The 20076-nt window shown below is 54.0% G+C and overlaps 1 protein-coding gene across 2 annotated transcripts; it reads left to right on the forward strand.

The window, feature by feature from the left end:
• The first annotated feature begins 1684 nt into the window (after window positions 1-1684).
• Window positions 1685-14646, forward strand: LOC123832061 (antizyme inhibitor 2-like). 2 transcript variants are annotated; one of them, XM_045859569.1, is made up of 12 exons: window positions 1701-1808; window positions 2014-2093; window positions 2683-2866; window positions 3376-3549; window positions 4032-4204; window positions 4796-4930; window positions 5568-5733; window positions 6212-6359; window positions 11552-11652; window positions 12544-12761; window positions 13230-13285; window positions 14313-14646. In XM_045859569.1, exons 3-11 carry the CDS (start codon window positions 2729-2731, stop codon window positions 13252-13254), a joined length of 1278 nt encoding a protein of 425 aa, XP_045715525.1. In that variant the 5' UTR covers window positions 1701-1808; window positions 2014-2093; window positions 2683-2728; the 3' UTR covers window positions 13255-13285; window positions 14313-14646. The 2 variants fall into 2 exon arrangements, with proteins under 2 accessions (XP_045715526.1, XP_045715525.1); XM_045859570.1 differs by lacking the exon at window positions 2014-2093 and having other exon boundaries at window positions 1685-1808.
• Window positions 14647-20076: the final 5430 nt, after the last annotated feature.

Genomic DNA, 20076 nt, shown 5'->3' on the forward strand with positions numbered 1-20076 from the left:
ACAGGTGGGGGGAGGGGCATAGGAAGAGGGGAGGGTGCAGCCCAGCCCCACGGACTAATAGGGTACACGTGACTTTCCCATTTGGGGAGGCTTCTAATGAAATACTTAAACCCATAGAAATATTTAAACTTCCATATGGGGAAAGGCCAATCCCTGCTCCGGGACAGCAGAACCAGAACCAGAACCAACTCAGGATCTGCCGTGTGCTGGGGTGGGCGAAGGCCAGGCCCACCACCGACTTGCTGGAGGAGCCGCAGCCCTGTTCTCCTCTCTGCACCTGTCAGCTTTCCTGTCTCCCGGATGGGAGGGGAGGATGAACAGGAGTCCAGGTGCCTTCTGGCTCAGACAAGGCTCCGACGGTCACACATCCGCGGAGTCCGAGCCTCCCCTATGTGCCCGTCGTTGTGGGCAGCCCTGGAGTAGGTGACTTGCCCTGGCGTGGGGCCTCAGGGGGTGGGGTCCGGGTTGGGCCCCCGCTTTGTGCGGATCTGGGCTGGGTGCACGGATTTGCCTGGACTCAAGAAGCTGGGGTCAGACATGGGGCCCCGCAGCTTCTCGGGGCAGGGCCGGTTGGCAGCGGCTCCTCTGCTGGGCCAGTGACTCAGCCGAAGCTTCTTGTTCACCCTTAATCCTGACACCGAACTCATCCTGGGGCTAGTGTAGCAATTCCTTGCAGGCTGCCTGTCTAACGTAGAATCAATCATTTCGTCCTGACTCCCAGACTGTGCGCCTGGCCCTGGTAGGGCCTCCCTGATCATCACTGCTGCGAGAACAAACTGAGTTGCCCACGTGAAGCACGGAGCATCGTGCCTGCCACTTACTCAGGGCTCGGTCATGGCAGCTGCTGCTGTCTCGGTGTGATTGCTATCGCATGCTGGCCCGTGGCTAAGTTCTTTGCAGGTGCTATCTTGTTTCATCTTATGTTGTCCTCACCACCACCCGTGAGGTGTTGTGGACACTGTCCCCATCTGGCAGATGATGAAACGGAGGCCCAGGAGACAGACCATCTACCTGAAACCTTACACACCTATGAGACAGAGCTAGAGAAGTCAGGCTACGTGAACCAACATGGGCAGGTGTTGGCGTGGGTCCATGACAGTCATGGACTTTACCATTTTGTTTGGGATCGTAGACCGGAAGGCCTTCCCTTGCTTGTGCTTCCCCCTCCCATCATTCTCAGATGGGATTTATGAGGCCCCCGAAGGTTAAAGGATTTGCACCAGGTTTCTCGAGTCCTTCCCTCCAATCCAGGCCCTTCCTGCTGCCACTCCCTTTCAAGCCCCCAGAGCCTGAGGATGGTGGTCGGTGCAACACTGGCCCCTGCTGGGAGGGGACAGGGCTGGAGGCCCCAGGCAGGAAGACACAGGGCAGGGCTGACCGAGAAGCAGGGCCAGGACAGCCGCAGATGCCTGCTGATCTCCCTTCCAGAAACAGGAACGGGAGGCTGTGGGTGGGGTGCGAGCCTACAGTAGCCAACAGTGTCACCCCAGAGGTGGGGTGCCCCGAGGTGGTGGCTTGATCCTGGATGGACCAGCAGGTCATAGGGGAAGGCCTCAGCAACCCCTGTGGGGAGGGATGGCAGGGGGTGTTACTGAGCACCAAGTGATGACGCAGAAGGCTCACTTTCCCAATCAGAGAAACTCCCGGCCAGGCATTAAAAGTGCAGCGGAGGCAGAGACACGCCACGGGGGAGACCGTCTCCTGCTCGGGGCAGCTGCAGTTGGAGGTCGGGTTCCGCTCGCAGCTCCACTCCTGCTTTTCAGAACCGTCTGAAGATCTGTGAGCCCCAGGGCTGTTATATCTTTGAGGTGAGATGGGTGTCCCTCTACTCTGGTTGTGGCTGGTGTTCTCTTACAACAGGAGTCTGACTTCACCCTTGGGCCTATTGTGTGGGCCACCAAGGGCCTGGGAGGTTTGGGCTGAGCGGTCAGGGTTGACCAAGGTTTGGGGGAGCAACCTGCAGAGGTCCTTCCTCTGGGCCTGAGATCTGGGCTGAGTTCTGTTCTAACACAGGGATTTACTGGAAGCCCAGGGTGCCATAGGTCCCGGCGTTCTGAGCTGTGCCTACGGAAGCAGGTCACCATCGGCACCAGGTAGCCTGGGTGTGGTGTGGAGTGGAGGCCATGGACGCCCCCCAGCTGCTGAAGCAGAAGGACTCTGGCTGCAGACTGCCCTCACTTCAGTCTCGGGGATGAGGGCTAGCCTTGCTTAGGTCCAGCAGCTGCTCTACAGAGCCCAGGCACCAGTTCTAGCTCTGCCACTGACCCCTTGGCGACCTTGGGCAAGTCTTTCTTCTCTCTGGGTCGTTTGTCCCCGTGAGGAAAGTGGGATGTTGGATTAGATTATACCCCAGATCCCAGCCCTCTAATCTAAAGATCTTGCACTCTGCCCTCAAGGGCCACTTTTCTCATCTGTCAATGGGCACACGCGTGTGTGAAGCAGCCTGGAAAAGGATGCGAACCATCTATTATGCGTGCACCTTTTGAGCATCTTGCTTGGTTCCGCATTAGGTCGCTGATGCTGGCTGGCCCAGGCGGCCCATCCTACAGACGGGAAGGTTTGCGAGGGCTCCACAGAGCTCTAGGTGGCCGGATAGACTTACTGGCCTGGGAACACTGGCTGGGGGACAGCGAGGAAATGGGGGGAGGGGGTGTGCTGGTACTCAAGGCAAGTCCTTTCCAGAAAGCTGGTACTGCGCCTGGCAGAGGGCTCTGGTGGAGTGTCAGAGATGAGTGCCCTGCCCGTGGACCCGAAGGAGAGTGCAGGGCCTGCCGGAAGCACCTGGCCAACAGAGATCATCCCCCTGGGGCCTGGGGAGTCCGCCAGGGAGGTGGTCTGCAAGAAGATCCGGGAGCTCTCCGATTCAGTATGGAGCGGAGGGAAGGGGAGGGGAGCGGAGGGCCGGGGAGGGAGGGGGGTGGGGCAGTAGAGAGCAGAGAGGGTGCGTCTCAGTGGCCACTTACGTGAACACAAAATAAAGCCGTCTGTTTGTGGTGTTATAAGTCAGCTTGCTAGGTCTTACTCCAAGGCTCCGTTCTCTGGGAATCGTGGAACAGTTCTTACGTCTCGTTCTAGTCCCCAGTCGCCACTTAGGGTTTCACCCCATGCCGGGCTACCCGGCAGAGGGTGGACGCTGTCCTGGCCCCCGTTTCGGTCCACAAAGATTGTTGCCCGCTGGTCTCCCTGTTGTCAGAAGATCGGGGCTCACATCCTACCTTTGCCACGTACCTGAAGAAATGAATCATATTTCAGAACCCTAGCTTCCTTTTTCCTACACTGGCGATAATAGTAGCGCTTACCACATGGGGACTCCGTGAGGATTCAGTGAGATGATGCAGTGCCCAGCCTTCCCTCCCTCTCTCCCTGCCTCGGCAGCACCACAGAGACCCCTTCATGGTGGCCGACCTGGGTGTGCTGGCCGGCCGCCATCAGGCCTTCTGCCAGGCCCTGCCGAGGGTCACGCCCTTCTACGCCGTGAAGTGCAACAGCAGCCCCTGGGTGCTGCGCGTCCTGGCTGCCCTGGGCACCGGCTTCGACTGTGCCAGCCAGGTGAGCCTGGGCCCACCGCCACTCGCCTCATTCAAAGGCCTGACGCTTCTTGGGGGGGAAAAAGGCCGATTGCCAGGGGTCCTGGAGTGGGGACCACTGCCCCGAAACCACGGTGGATGTGCATGGTCCTCAGTTGTTGGTAAAAGAATAAATGAATGAACTAACAGCGGTCAACCGTCCATGGGTCTAGGTGGCATGGACAGTCAGTGTGAGCTCGTGAGTGGAAGGAACACGTGTTTTCAGCTACAGACCCCACTGGTCCAGCCATTTCACCTGCATCTCAGTTTCTTTGTCTCTAAAAGGGGTCAACTCAATGTTCCTTAGAGTTGTCTAGAAGCTTAAATAGCACAGGGTGTGCCCAGCGCTGTGCCAGGGGCATAACAGGGGCTCTGTCAAGGACCACCCCTCATGCCTCGGCTCCTATACTCAAAGAACGGGGGCAGCAGGAAGGCAGAGGTTCACTGTGGCTGTCGCTGTGCCAGGTGGAGCTGGAGCAGGTTCTGGGCCTGGGTGTGGCCCCCTCACGCATCATCTATGCCAATCCCTGCAAGTCCATCTCCAGCCTCCAGTATGCTGCCTGCCACGGGGTGCAGCTCCTGACCTTCGACAGTGAGGAAGAGCTGGCCAAGGTGGCCCAGCACCACCCCGGGGCCAGGTGAGACCGGCAGGGTCACTGCAGGCAGGAGGGGATAGGCGGAGCAAGGGACAGCAAGCCTGGGGCTCTGGCAACTGACCTGGCCTCACCAACTAGATGAAGACCGTTAGGGGCAGTGGCCAGGAGAGGCCCAAGTGGCGAAGTACTGGAATTTGGGTTAGGTGGACAGTGCCTTCCCTGCTGCCCATTGGTGTCAAGTAAACATGGCCTGTGTCTGCACAGACACTGGGCGGAGCCTGGCGTCAGGAGGTCTGGGGTCGGGCAACCTCATGGGAGAGGCCGGGGGCAGGGAGACCGGGGCTCACATTTCTGACCTGTCTGTCACTTTGGCGTGTTCTTGGGGAAGCTGTCTAACATTTCCAATCCCCTAACAGCAGATCTGCTGAAGGGATGCTCATAATTACATCATTTTCCTGCTCCTTCTTGTCTGGGCTGAAGTCTCTAAGTAGTGGTGTGTTTCCTCCTTGGGATCGGCGGCTGGAGTGTCCAGAGGAACTAGACAGGGGTGGGTGGGAGGGTGGAGGGCGTTTGGTTGGGGGGCGGCAAACACCCAGGCTTTGGGGCTCATGTCTAAGAACACCCCTCTCCCAGGCTGGTCCTCCGGCTCTGGACCGAGGACAGCAAGAGCATCTTCCCTCTGAGCGCCAAGTTTGGGGCCAGACTGGACATGTGTGAACATTTGCTCAAGGCGGCCCGAGACCTGGGGTTGGCTGTGGTCGGAGCCAGGTAAGAGCACTGGCCTTCTGTGCCTGGGAGGCGGGTCTTGGTCTGCACTGCACCACCCTGTCCACGCCTTTGACTCACTCTGGGCCCTCGGCCAGCGAGGCCTCTCTGACCGGGCCTCCTGTTGCTTCTGTTGCTTCCTCCTGTGTCCTCAGCAAAGGAGGGGGCCGTCACCTGCTGTGAGGGTGGGGTGGGTGAGCCCTGCTGGCCGTGGGTGCAAAATTTAATGGGATGCAAAAGAACTTCATACTCAAGGTGAATAATATTTTAATACAGTATTTTGAAAAGTTTAATGCAGAAAAAGTCCATGATGAGAGAATGTCATGATTTTTAATCAAGGCAGGGATCCCCAGCCTTAAGGCTTTGGGAGGGGGCAGCTAAGAGTGGTGACCACCGCACAAGCACAAGAGCCCTAACTCAAGGACTGTCGTGTGGGGGTGTCACTGGGGCCCCACGTGCATAGCCAAGGTTGCGGTTTCCGAAGGTGCCCACCATCTCCAGGGCAGTCACCCGTGTCCTGGCCTCCCTACCCATGCGGGCTCCGCACTCCACCCGTGTGGGTGTTCCCAAATGCGCATCCCTCCCTCCTGACCTTGCGTCTCCTTGTGTGTTCCCCACCGCTCACTCGACATGTGTTCAGCTTCCACGTGGGCTCAAGCTGCCTGAACACCCACCTCTTCGAAAAGGCCATTGCCGACTGCCAGCACATCTTCGAGATGGGCCGTGGGGTCGGGCACAAAATGAACCTCCTGGATATTGGAGGGGGGTTCCCAGGAGCAGAGGGCTTGGAGCCTGTGTTTGAGGAGGTAAGAGGGGAGGAGGAGAGGGGATCTAGGGACAGAGTGGGGTTTGTGTACAGGGAGCTCTTGTAACCGAGTCGTGTGCCTGCAGGTAGCTGGGGCTGGTTTTGCTGAGCGGTCTCTCACTCTGCGTACAGGGCCTATGTACAGGTATGGGCACAGTGGGGCGTGGTGGCTCCGTGCCTTTCCCTAGACCTGCTGGTTACTGTCTTCGCTGGAGCCGCCCTCAGAGAGACGTTCACTCACTGTGGCCCCCACGCCCAGGGCACACTTGTGGACGGTTCCAAGTCCAGACTCCCAGGGAGTTGCAGCCCACGCACTTGCCGTGTACCCTCAGACAGCGTCCCTCTGGGCCGCCCTTTCCACCTGTTTCCCTCCAGTAAAATGGGGGTGATGGTACCTTCCCACAGGAGCACCAAGAGATGAGGCGGGCAGAGACCCTGCATAGGAACCGGCCTCACACGGTCTGGGTCTGTCCCCGCAGATGGCGGGAGTGATCCGCGCTGCCCTGGCCCGGGACTTCCCCACGGGGACCGGCGTTGAGGTCATCGCGGAGCCTGGACGCTTCTACACGGAGTCTGTGTGCACGGCTGCCGTCAACATCATCGCCAAGAAGGCCGTGCTGGAGGACGGTGGGCGGGGCCAGGGCGGGGAGGGCCCTGTCCAGGGTTCCCAGGCCCCAGGGTGGAGCGTGGGCAGAGGGTCTGGATCCCATCCTGGATCCCAGGGCTGGCTCCTCACTGGCGGGGAAATAAGCTTCGAATTCGATACAGACAAGAACCAGTCATTGTTAGTATTTTGTTGTTCTCAGACCGGAAGGGGGACAGTGAGGGACGAAGAATTCACAACTGGAGTGTGAAGGGGGAGTCACGAGTACAGCTCGCAGGGGCACAGACACCACCGCGCAGGCGTGCGCCTGGGTTTCTCCAGGCTCGCATTTCTAACAGCAGTAAACTTTCTTTAAAGATGTTTTGTATGTATGTATGTATGCATGCATGTATATGGAAGGGTGAAAGGAAGAGAAAGAGAGAAACATCAATGTGTGGTTGCCTCTTGTGTGCCCCCTACTGGGGACCTGGCCCACAACCCAGGCATGTGCCCTGCCTGACTGGGAATCGAACGGGTGGCAACCCTTTGCTTCGCAGTCCAGCGCTCAATCCACTGAGCCACACCAGCCAGGGCAGGAGCAAACTTTTATAACCAAAAACATAGTGAGTAGATACTAGCCGTACAGCAGATCTGTGAAGGCGTTATTGTCTGTGTCATGGCCTGGAGGTTAAGGGCGACACTTGTAGGTAACAGGACACATTTTGACCATCGAGGTGAGCCATCAGGGGAGAGTATGTTGGTTGTGTGCTGTCGTGCTGTGTGTGTGTGGGGGGGGGAGCCAGAAACCCCAGTTCGTGGTGAGATGGGAAACACAGAGACACCCACCCTCTGGGTTAGCGCTCTTTACTCTGCAGCTTTGTGATGACAGACATGTAAGGACTTCTGAATCCTTTCAATCTGCTTCCTTGTCCTTTTGACAAGTGCCTGTCCCATACCTTTCTAATCCTAAAGGCACGTGGGCTCACGAATGTCCTTCCCTCACAAAGCGTCCCACTGGAGAGTATTGTGATGTGGGCTATAGGATTTCAGTCATCACTTAACAAAAGTCTAATTCATAGGTGTTTGGGCCTTATCATTTTTATTTTCATAATAGCAAGAGCTGCCTATGATGAAGGATCTATTGGGTGAGAAATTACTATCTGACGCCCTCTCTGCTCAGCAATCCTGGAGGGGTCTGTGCCGTCCCGGTTTCACGGGCGGAGATTCTGACGCTGCGCGGGGGAGGCAGTGACTTGTCCGAGGCAGTAGCGCCGGCTGGTGGCGCCACTGAGCGAAGGTCGGTCTGACTGCAGGGCTGGCTTCCTCGTGTCTGCGGAGGTGCCAGGCGGAGCTGAGCGCCCAGCCTCCGGGCCGGCGTGACTAACGCCCACGGCCAACTGGCTGAGGGACAACGGGGGCTGGGGGCGCAAGAGGCAGGACCAGTGACAGCCGCTGAGAGAGCTGAGGAAGGTGGGGGCGGGGAGTGACCAGCACCAGGGAGAGGATGGTGGGGGGAGACCCAAGGAGAGAAGACGAATATTCAGAACGCTCTGGGCATCTATCTAAATGCCCAAATGTGATAAGACTCCCCCAATGGTCACAGAAATCGGTTGAAAAGAAATCAGTGTTCTTTATTTTATTTTATTTCATTTCTTTCTTCCTCCACTGCCATTTATCCCTCCTATACCCTTTTCTACCTCTACCCAAGAGATCAATGTTCTTTTTAAAAAAATATGTTTCATTGATTAGACCAGCTCAGACTGGTCCCAACCAAATCAAAATGGGATAAGGTGGCTCGAGCTTACATATCCTTTCAACCTTTCCAACTTTCTTCAGAGTCTCCTCCTGGTTTCCTAAAAAGGCCACCACTTGAACAGTCTGCACATGCGCCCAGGGCCGGACTCTGGTCGCCAGGCTCAGTGGCCTCTGTCCAACACCTCCTGCAGCGCCGGAGGGCCGCTCAAAGGTGCAGCAGTGCTTCTCTCCATCCTGAGTTCTTTTTTAAAAATGTATTTTGTTGATTATGCTATGACAGTTGTGCCATTTTTTCTTCCCTCTGTTCCCCTCCACCCTGCACTGCCTCTCCCACCAGCATTCTAACCCCTTAGTGCATGTCCCCGGGTTGTGCATACAAGTTCTTTGGCTTCTCCATTTCCTATTCTTAACCTCCCCCTGTCTACTTTGTACCTACCATTTATGCTTCTTATTCCCTGTACCTTTCCCCGATTCTCCCTTATCCCCCTTCCTGCTGATAACCCTCCACGTGATCTCCATTTCTGTGATTCTGTTCCTGTTCTAGTTGTTGGCTTAGTTTGTTTTCGTTTTTAGGTTCAGTTGTTGATAGTTGTAAGTTTGTTGTCATCTTACTGTTCATAGTTTTGATCATTTTCTTTTTCTTAGATAAGTCTCTTTAACATTTCATATGGTAAGGGCTTGGTGATGATGAACTCCTTGAACTTGACCTTATCTGGGAAGCACTTTATCTGCCCTTCCATTCTAAATGATAGCTTTGCTGGATAGAGTCATCTTGGATGCAGGTCCTTCCTTGCCTTTCATGACTTTGAATACTTCTTTCCAGCCCCTTCTTGCCTGTAAGATTTCTTTTGAGAAATAAGCTGATACTCTTATGGGAACTCCTTTGTAGATAACTCTTTCCTTTTCTCTTGCTGCTTTTAAGATTCTCTCCTCTTTCATCTTTGGTAATGTAATTATGATGTGCCTTGGTGTGTTCCTCCTTGGGTCCAACTTCTTTGGGACTCTCTGAGCTTCCTGGACTTCCTAGAAGTCTGTTTCCTTGGCCAAATTGGGGAAGTTTTCCTTCATTATTTTTTCAAATAAGTTTTCAATTTCTTGCTCTTCCTCTTCTCCTTCTGGTACCTCTATGATTCGGATGTTGAAACATCTAACGTTGTCCTGCAGGTTCCTAAGCTTGTCTTCATTTTTCTGAATTCTTGTTTCTTTATTCTGTTCTGGTTGAATGTTTAATTCTTCCTTTTGTTCCAAATCATTGGTTTGAGCCCTGGTTCCCTTCCCTTCACTGTTGCTTCCCTGTATACTTTTCTTTATTTCACTTTGCAGTGCCTTCACTTTTTCCTCTATTCTGCGACCATACTCAACCATTTCTGTGAGCATCCTGATTACCAGTGTTTTGAACTCTGCATCTGATAGGTTGGCCATATCTTCATCACTTAGTTCTGTTTTTGGAGCTTTGCTCTGTTCTTTCATTTGTGCCATATATTTTGGTCTTGGCGCACCTGTTCTGTAGTAAGGTGTGGAGCCTTAGCTATTCACCAGGGTGGGGCAAACCATGTGGCTACATTGTGGCTCTATAAGTGGGGGAGGGGCCCAAGAGGGAACAATGCTGTTTGCTCAGCTCTTGGCAGACATTCATTCACTTCCCCGGCTACCCACAAGCAAATTGGGCCCTTCTGGTGCTGATTCCCAGGTGGGTGGTTTTGTGTACGTTCTATGTACCCGGTGGGTCTCTCCAATGAACTCTCCTGTGAGGCTGGGAGTTTCTCCCACTGCCATAACCTCCACCGGTTTTTGCAGTCAGAGGTTTTGAGGCTTTATTTCCCCGCACTGGAACACTGGGTTGCACAATCTGTCTCACTCCCCAGTTGTTCCTCCCGGTTAATCCGCATGCGATTGTGGGACCACCCTGCTCACCAGCTGCTGCCTTGCCGCACGCATGTCCTCTCTGCCCTGGCTGCCCGTCTCCGCCCCTCCCGCTGGTCTGGATGAATATTTCTTCCTTAACTCTTTGTTGTCGGATTTCCATACAGTTTGATTTTCTGGCAGTTCTGGTTATTTCTTGTTTTTTAATTTGTTGTTGTCCTTCTTCTGGTTGTGCAAGGAAGCAAAGTGTATCTACTTATGCCTCCATCTTGGCTGGAAGAAATCAATGTTCTAAGGACAGACTAAGAGTGGTTGTTTAGAAATTGCCTTGGTAGTAGTCCGTGTCCGAAGAACCTGGGGTCGCAGGCGAGCCTCAGCTCAGTGTGCATCAGGAGTGTGATGGAGCTTGGGAGGAGCCCCCACACGTTCACTGCGGCAGCGTCAACAGAGGCAGAGTATTTAGAAGGAAGGAGGTGACACCCATGCTCTATGCTGCTTGTTAGGGTTGGGCACTGTGTTCAGTGCAACCGGATTCACTTTGCTCAGGTCACGTGAGACAGGGAGACACAGAAACTACTCCTTACAAGAAGATTTCCCTGGGAACAGGAGTTATGGCATGCCACACAGGCCTCATGGGGAAGCGCCAGGGTGGGTCAGGAGGCAGGACAAGGGTCTGGGTGGGTGAGAGGCTGTACTGTGGGTTTAAGGAAAAGAGCGAGTGAGGCAGGGAAAACCACGTAGGCAGGTTTGGGATTGGCTGGTTTGAGCAATCGTGGTGGGTTCTGGGCCACAAGGACCGCCATGGTTGCCTGGTCCCTGGCCCTGGGATAGTTAGGGGAGAGTGGGAGTGGTTGACCCCATGAGAACACTGTAAAGGGGGTGGTTGGCAGGAACGGACTCTGGATCGGCTGGTTTGCATGGGGAGGGGCACCTGCAGGCGTGTCTCTTACTGGGAGGAGCAGAGTGTCCAGGGTCAGTGAGGCCCCAGATGCCAGAGCATCAAGATGAAGAAAACGAACAATATGGGTAACCAGGCAGCCCTTCGAGGAAAAAAAAGGATAAATTAGCACATCTCTAAGGGGCACCCATAATGGAAATATACCACAAAAAGGCATTTTGCTCCTAGTTTTGCCCTACACAGAACCCAGTCTAAAGTGAGGACAGAGGACCTGGGACTAGACCAGGGACAAATTCCCGCCCTGCTGAATTCTCCTGTGTGACTTCTGGCAAGACTCAGTTTCCCCACTGATACAGTGGTGTTCATTGTCTTTACTCAGAGTGTGGTTTGGAGGATTAAATAATTTAACACATGCAGCCAGGCCGGAACAATGCCCAGGCCGTAGTTCGTGGCACATTAGCTCTATTAGCAGTAGTAGCCGCAGCAGCGGCAGCACCCCTGTGGGGTGGGGTGGGGTGGGAGGCAGCGAGGCACTGAGAGCCCAGGGACCAGGCCCCAGCCTTGCACAGGATCAGGAAAGGCTCTCAGATCAGGGCACAAAGGTTACCTGGTGCTGGGAAGGGTGTCTGGGCTGCTCCCAAGGGTGCTGGGCTCAGTGTTGATGGTCAGTGTTGAGACCTCACTGAGCACACCTCAGCCCTGCCCTCTCCCTGCTCCCAGGAGGCTGCCGGAAACTGTTGTATTATCTCAACGAGGGCCACTACGGCATCTTCCGAGCCTGCATCAGGGAGCCGGTCCCCAGGACGCCAATAGTGGTGAAGGTAAGGGGGCCCTTGTGCGGCTCTGGCGCCCCTCAGAGCCCGAGAGCACCGAGTTCAGTCCGCTTCCCCGTGAGGCAGGGGTCCCTCTGTGAGGTGGAGAGGCGCAGGGTCTTCGTTTACAAGTTGCTCTGCAGATGGCCACACCACGTGCTTGTACAAGGTTGTGCATGGGTGTGCCTGTTTGCATTTGCATGTGTACCTCTTTTGTGTGTGAGCACGCTGATTTGCACCTGTGCAGGTGGGTGTGGGGACAGGTACATGGTTCTGTGCGGGTGTGCATGCCATCTGTTTGCCTCTGGGCTCCCGTGTGATCTCTCCGTATCCACTCTGTGCGTGGGTGTTTAGCAGCATCCTGGGATGCAGGAGATGCAGAAGACCTGGGAAACAGAGATTCTCCAACATTGCTTCACGGTAGATTCATCTGGGAAGTTTTCAAAGACCCTGAGCCTAGGCCACGCCCTGGACTGTCAACACCTCACATTCTTATGGGTTGAGACGTGACATCAGTCCTTTGTTAAAACTCCTCCAGTGTGACTCCAGTGTGCAGCTGAGTTTGGGGCCCAGTGTTTGGAGTGATTATTGACTAAAATCTTTCAGTTTTATAGATGGGAAGCTGAGGCCATGGCTGTGTCTGCCCATGTAACTTGGCAAGGCTAGAACGTGTCCCTCGAAGGGATGTCATGAGCAAGCTCCATGAGGGAGGGGTCAAGAACAGAGGCTGGCACGCAGGGACTGCTCAGTAGTTGTTGGGATGGCTGACTGACAGCGTCCTTGCTGGTGCCTTCCCACTTATGCCTTGGGGTGCTCTGCTGGCCTAGGGCATGCGCTTGGAGGATGGGCTGGGGGGAGGAGCTCTCCCTTCTCTGGTCCTCCATCCCTGTGTCCCTGCAGGAGCTCAGCTCGAAGCCGCCCCTCTTCCCCTGCATCCTCTATGGCCCCACGTGCGATGCCTTTGACAAGCTCTCCGAGCAGGAGGTGCAGCTGCCCGAACTGGATGTGGGTGACTGGCTCATCTTCCCCTCCATGGGTGCCTACACTTGGGTCATGAGCTCCACCTTCAATGGCTTCCTGCCCGCCTCCATCTGCTACGCCATGGGACCCGAGTTCAGGTGTCTGGGCGCAGGGGGAAAGAGGCTCTCACCAGGACCTGAGCTGGGCACGGGGATCTGGTGGCTGCGCTCTGGGTTCCCAGGTCCACGAAATACCTTGCTCCCCCCACTGTCCCCAGTAAAGGTCTGACTGACATTGACACTGACTATGGGGCTGACCCCGTTACACCCACCACCCAGATAAGTCCACGGCAGCCCACTTGGGCGGCTCTGACAGCTCTGAAGAAGAGGCCCCTCTGTGCACGGAGCAGGCAGAGCTATGGCCCAGATCTTGGCCACGCCCCCGCTCTGCTCTGACATTTGTGGCTGTTCCCCAGGTCCCTCCTCAGGTGTCCCTTCCCTACCAGCCTCAAACTTCCTCATGGCCTCTGCCCAAGGGTCCCCTGTCAGCCACCGTAGGGCTCACCCCCCCACCAGGTTGTGGGGAGGGCTCTAGAACACCCCTTTACTGGTGCAACCTTTCCACAGGAGCCTGCTGGAGACAGCACCTTAAGCTGGGACATGGCGGAACAGACCTGCTCCAGGTGCGCCCGTGTGGGACAGCCTGGGGGTGGGGTGGGGGTTGGGAAGAGTAACATGTGGGGAGCAAAGGTTTGGGTGCTTCTGAAATAATGAGACAATGTTTCAGATTCAAAACGGCTTTTTCTCCCAAAGTCAGTCTGAAGCATAGGCTAGCTCTTCACGGCAGCCACCCCTCCCTCCCTGCCTGCTCCCACCCCCAGGCCCTGGGGTGGGGGAGAGCTGAGAAACCAGTCTCGTTACGACACGTGCCCTGTGAAGACCGTCTCCCGGAGTGCCAAGCAACCTGCCTTGGCCAGTACCTTGAGATTTTTTCATCCTTCCTTTTATCCAGTTAATGACCTTGTGTCATTCCAGAAAGATTTGTGTGAACCAGAGGTCCCCGTTCTAGTGGTAAGAACACTGGCTTTGGGGTCTGGCCCAGAGCGAATCCAGGCTCCGCCACAGACGGACAGTGTGGGGAAAGCCTCAGTGTCTCCATCAACGGTTGACGGACGCTGTCAGTCAGCCACGAGAATGACGTTGGTGCCGTCCTGGCAGACTGTTGGGGGCATTCAGTCAGGTCATGAAAATGCTCGTGTCCAGAACCCCGCCTGCCCCAGGCTGTCCTGGCCCTGGGCCCCTCCTGCTCAGAGACCGCCCGCTGACCCCATGGTCTGGGCATCCTCGGGGAGCACGCATCACATCTGGCCACACAGCTAATGGGCCAGGCAGGCGGGTGTCTGCCCTGGCCTTGGCCTTAACAAACCCCCAGTTTGGGAGGTGGGAGGACGAGGAGTAGAAACACCCAACTCCCAAATGAGGCAGATGCTACTGTGTGTCTGTCACCCAAGGACACTAAACCTGCAGAAACAGTGTGTGGGGAATTCTGAGCTGGAGGAAAAGAATGTGCTCTACAGGCAGGGACACTGGCGGGGGCGGGGGGGGGGGTAGGGACACATTATACCACCAGCCATGTCTCTGCAGCGAGCAGAGGTGGAGCGGGCCCAGCGGCCAAAGCCACTCTCATCCCGAGTCCCTCATCCTTCTCAGGCTTCACCTGATTTGACCCGTCCAATCACCTCCTTCTGCAAATGGTCCCCGCCATCCACCAGCCAGTACCCCCAATCTGAATGCTGCCTCCACAACTCAGCCACGATCAGAGGTGTTTCCAGCATCCTCGTGCCAAAGAGATTTCTCCCCGTGGACACCCGAGAAGGGGTGAGCTCCAGACGCCCCCTGAGGAAGCCAGAGGCCTCCGACGGCCTTCCGATCCTGTGTGACTCACTCCTCTGCTCCCGCATCCAGAAACGTTGGGGTGGAAACAACAGCCACTCCTGCCCCCTCAGAGGTCTCTGGAAGCAAATACAAGTGGGCTTTAGGGAAACATAAAGTTATGTTCATATGCAAGACTTGTTGGAGTGTTTTGTTGTGCTCTACGGGTGCTGTCCTGTAGAATTGTCAATACCCATCCATCCCTCTATTCATTGACCCTTCCATCCTTCTGTGATCCGCCCATCCACCCACGCACCCGTCCATCCATCCACTGACCCATCGGTTGATCCATTCATCCATTCATCCAACCTTCCTTCCATTCATACGGTCAGATGTGAGAGCATAGTCTGTGATGGCATTATTCTAGGCAAGGCGACACATGATGAGTAAGATGTGCAGAGCCCACACTCACAGAGCTTAGCTTCCAGTAGTGAAACTCAGAGCAGAAGCGAACATAAGTGATAAAATAAAGTGGAAGCAACAAGTGTTGTGAAGAAAAACTAAAACACGGCAAGGGGATAGGAAAGAATAGCGGATGGTGCTATTTTCGGCAGAGGGATGGGGGGGCCTCCCTGAGAACTTGGGGGGTGAGCAGAGGCGGGAAGGGAGCTGTGTGGTCAGCTGAGGCAGAGTGCCAGTACTGGAAACCACCAGCCCAAAGGTCAGGGATGGAGAGTGTTTCAGAAAATGCAAGGGCACCACTGTGCGGTGAACGGAGTGAGGGCGAGGAGGCGTTGCAGATGAGGGAGAAGCGGGCCCGGAGGCTGGTGTTCTCCAGCCTCCCGGTGAGTCAGGGCCTGGACTCTTCTGAGGGAGCGGGAAGGTCTAAAGGGTTTGAACAGGTGAGTTTGAACAGGTAAGTGAATGAGAGGATGCCTGGAGAACTTGAGGGGCTCCTGCCAGCCCCCGTGAATGCCGGGTGGTCACGGTGTGGGTGGTAAGAAGGCTGAGGCTCAAGAAAGGCTATAAGGATTGGGTCAAGTGAATTCGCTGAGGGGGTGGCTGTGGGGTATGGGCGGAGAGGAGTCAGGGACGACTCCAGGGCTTTTGGTCAGAGCAGCCCACAAGTGGGGATGCTGTGAGCGGGGGGGCAGGTTAGTGGGTTCAAATCGAGAGCTCAGTTTAGACGAGGCAGGTTTGACAAGCCTGTTTGACCGCCAGATGGAGTCAGATGTGAACTCTTCTGGGTTCCAGGGCAAGTGTTGGATAGGAACACGGGGGAGAGGCATGAACATGGAGGAGAGGCATGAACACGGGGGGAGGCATGAACACAGGGGAGAGATATGATCATTAAGGACAGTTGTGAACATGGGAGAGATGTATGAACATGGGAGGGAGGTGTGAACCCGAGGGTCATCCCACTGGATGGACATTACGTTTCCAGGGCTGCCCAGCCCAACCCAGCCAGGAAGCAAGAATCTATACAGATGATACAACTCACAGAAACTAAGAGAAGAAATGTTTCAGGAAGGAGGGAACCTTCAACTGTGTGTGTGTGTGTGTGTGTGTGTGTGTGTGTGTGTGTGTGGTCAAGGCTGAGAACAGAGCTGGGAAAATCGCGGCCACTGGCAGTCCTCCCCATGGGGCTTCATTGCGGAGGAGGAGGGCTCCTGGGAGTGGGGTCCGGAGAGGATGGTGGGGAGGGGAGGCAGTGGAGGGTGGGCTCCTCTCCCGGGGAGCTGTGCTGTTGGGGGAACAGGAAACAAGAGGGTGGTAGAAGATGCTTTTGTAGGGTCACCAGGGTTTGAGAGAAGAAATATTAGGTCTTGTTTGTAGATCATGGGGCTGGGTAACAGAGGGGATAATTACCATGCAGATGAGGGAGGAGAGAGTCCTAAGAGAAAAATCCTTGGGTGGGTGGGAGGGGTCCGTGTCCTGTGTGCGAGGGGAAGCCGTGACGCAGATGGGAGCTGGGGCAGTGCCTACAGACAGTGGTGGTGGGGGGGAGGCGGGGCACACAGGCACAGGCTGGGGGGAGGACGTGGGGTCCTCTCCCAGTCGTTTCTCTTCTCAGTGGAAGGGGAAACGGGGCCAAGCGGAAGGAGGCAGGCGGCGTTCTGAGTGTTTCGAGGAGAGGCCTGTTTCCCCAGAGGGAAAATCACAAGGGTGGGAGACTGAACGGACCAGGGAAATGGGGTCCCATTGCCTGCCCAGGTGCCCTCTTGAGGTTTGCGGTGTCAATTTAGCATGCGTCTGCTCAACGTACAGCTGCTGGGTGCGGGTGCAGAGTGGGTGGGGGTGGGCGGGGGGTGGGGAGAGTCGGGGGAGGAGGAAGCTGCTTCCAGTGAAGAGCTCCTGGGGTCTCTGCACACGCAGGCTCCACCTGTAGCCCCCCTCCCAAGGCTCTGAGCTCCCTGCAGTCCTCAAGGCCTTTTCTTGACCCCAAAAGCTGTCCTGCCATATTCTTTATCTGCTGGGTCCTCATAATCACCCTGTGAGATCCTGATGACCTCCCCTCATAGAAGTGAATTACCCGGGTCACTAGCCAGTAAGAGGCCGACCTGGCATTCAAACTCAAACTCAAATGTCGGTTCATTCTTCTCCTTTCTGGGCAGCAGGGCCATGGGCACTGTGTTTAAGAAAGTCTTGCATTTCAGATGCTGAAAATAAACTAGCTCAGCTGTTTGGGAAATTAAACTTCAGGTGTTTAGTGACCCCGGTGGCCCAGGCTTTGTCATGATTCAACCATAGTGTCTTGCTGCCACCTATTGGTCACTATCAGTGTTGCACCCCAAAAGAACTTGGTTTTGCTTAGCTAAGAAGACTGTCTGGGGCCCACGTCGCACGGCTGAAAAGGGCTAGAGAGGAGTTCTCGCCCCGGAGGAGATGGAATTCCAGAGAGGAGACTCCAAAACTCCACCTGCACTTGCCTGCTCTACCCATTCAATTGTCCAGTCATTCAATAAATGTTCTCGGGAAGCCGATGCCGTGTGGACACTGTTGTAGACACTCAGAATAAGACGGAGGAGACCCTGGCCCTTCCAGAGCTGCCATTGTTCTGGGGGAGAGGTGAAGGGGACAGATACGAAACAAGTAAATAAGCCACATAACGGTAAAGGTGAGAGACGTTGTGAAGGAACTAGAACAGAGGGCGAGTGGGGAGAGCAGTGGGTCGGTCGGGAGATGACGTTTGACTTGGGGCCCAAAGGCTGGGAGGCTGGGAGGCGCAGGGAAAGACCGCGAGGCCTCACCACAACTGCCCCGAGTCTCTCAAGAGTCTGAGCAGGTTCCAGGACAGCTGGAGCCCACCGATGCCCCAGCCGGGGGCTATCCATGTAGAACACACAGAGAGGTCCGAGTAGAATGTTCTCCAGGAGCCGGTGGCTTGGGGGGGGGGGCGTGCCATTGACCCCCTGTCAATTAGCCCACAGCGCCTCTCAGCCCACGCCTTACTCACACCGCTGGCCACTTCATCCTTGGAGCTCTCTCCTCCCTTGGCCTGTGTGACCCCCGCCTCTGGAGGTAGGGAAAGCTATGATTATTCTCCTGTGAAAATTAAAGCTTCACAATCAACATAGAGATGTCCCTGGTTTGAAAGAACCCGCTCAAGTGTCAGAAGCTAGAGCAGGAAATGCTGGCGTGTGGAGTCAAAGATCAAGGTCGACATTTCCCGGACCTGGGACAGGAGCACGTAGGAAAGAATTGCTTATAGTTCTTGCCATGTTTTTGGATTTTTTAAAAAACATTTTATTTATTTATTTTTAGAGAGAGGGGAAGGGAGGGAGGAAGAGAGGGAGAGAAACATCCATAGGTTGCCTCTCGCTTGTACCCCAGCTGGGGACCAGCCTGCAACCCAGGCCTGTGCCCTGACCGGGAATGGAACTGGCGATCTTTCACTTTGTGGGACGATGCTCAACCAACTGAGCCATGCTGGTCAGGGCTGTTGCCATGTTTTAAGTGGGTTTGTGGCCTTGTCTGCTACTTAATGGTTAGCCATTCTTGCACATAAAATGATTATTTGTAAGTTTGCAAACATAGTATGAGCATGCTTAATTCAAATGCTATGGGTGGTGTTTCAAGAAATAATATGTTCTGGAAGCAAAAGTCCCTAAATTGGCAATTTTGGCATGTTACTCCAATACTATCCAATTATGCTAGCTGGTGAGGAATGAGTGAACAAAACAAGATGAATTCAGTGTAGCTAAGCTGACCAAAAATGGAGTCTGTGCAGTGAAGCCGACGAAACTGATTTAGATCAAAAGGTCAGAAGCAGGAGGAATAGATTTTATTTTACTTTAACTAGCCCGAGGACTTAAACTGTTGCGTTTCTCAGTTGTGCGTCAGTGCCTGGAGATATATAACTTCCTGGAGAAGTACTTAGGAAAGAATGTTTACGTGCCCAGACTGTAGGACATGCATTATCCAGACTGCTGGTCATCTGGAAGATCATCGTCGTAGATGATTCCAGAGGTGAAGAATGCAAGACAGATTCAAGAATGTGCTGTTTGCTTAAGAGAACTCTCAGTGTTTTTCTTCAGATCCCTCTGGTGTCACCTGGTAGTGTTTCTGATTCGCAAATCCTAAGACCCTTAAATAAAACTTTGCCATTTTTAATTTTAGTAAAGCCTCCTGACGCATTTGGGTGAAGCTGACACCGGTATTTTCCAGTGTTTGAATATTCGCTATAAGCTACAGTTCTTTGTAAAGCAAAATATTTCATCATGAAAAAAAGGAAGATTATAGGAAGCAATACGTGCCCGAATACTCCACCTGAGGGTGTGTTTGTGCACGCCCTTAGTTCAGCCAGCATCAGTGCAAAATGAAGTAAGTTTCTCTAAGTTTCAAATATTTGTCCTAAAAACAAAGACCAAGGGCAATGAATACATTTTGTGTTTTAAATTTTCATTTTTAAGAATAACTTTTAAGTCCTGGTTAGTGTGGCTCAATGGATTGAGTGCTTGCCTGCGAACCAAAGGGTCACTGGTTTGATTCCAGTCAGGGCACGTGCCTGGGTTGTGGGCCAGGTCCTCAGTTGGGGGCACATGAGAGGCAACCTCACATTGATGTTTCTTTCCCTCTTTCTCCTTCCCTTCCCCTCTCTCTAAAAATAAATAAATAAAATTTAAAAATTCAATCCATTTGAAAAAAGAATAACTTTAATAATAAACACTTGTGGTGTTATCAATCCATTTTTAAAATAATTTTTATTTTGCCTTTACTTTGAGTTAATATCTCTAATTTTTAATGACTTTTATTATCAAATGTCTTTGTAAAGTAGAGGTCATTTTAACGTGTTATTGAAAGATATCATCTTATCATATTATATTGGCTTGTAATAACACACCATGCATTTATAATGTTTTTTATGACTTTTTTTATTTTTTAAAGATTTTATTTATTTATTTATAGAGAGGGAAATGGAGGGAGAAAGAGAAGGAGAGAAACAACAATGTGTGGTTGCCTCTTGCGCACCCCCCACTGGGGACCTGGCTCATAACCCAGGCATGTGCCCTGACTGGGAATTGAACCAGTGACCCTTTGGTTGGCAGGCCAGCACTCAATCCACTGAGCCACACCAGCAAGAGCTGTTATTATGTTGTGT

Source organism: Phyllostomus hastatus, unplaced genomic scaffold (genome assembly GCF_019186645.2).
Source record: "Phyllostomus hastatus isolate PE091 unplaced genomic scaffold, TTU_PhHast_1.1 phas_scaffold_182, whole genome shotgun sequence".
Classification (NCBI taxonomy): Eukaryota; Metazoa; Chordata; class Mammalia; order Chiroptera; family Phyllostomidae; genus Phyllostomus; species Phyllostomus hastatus.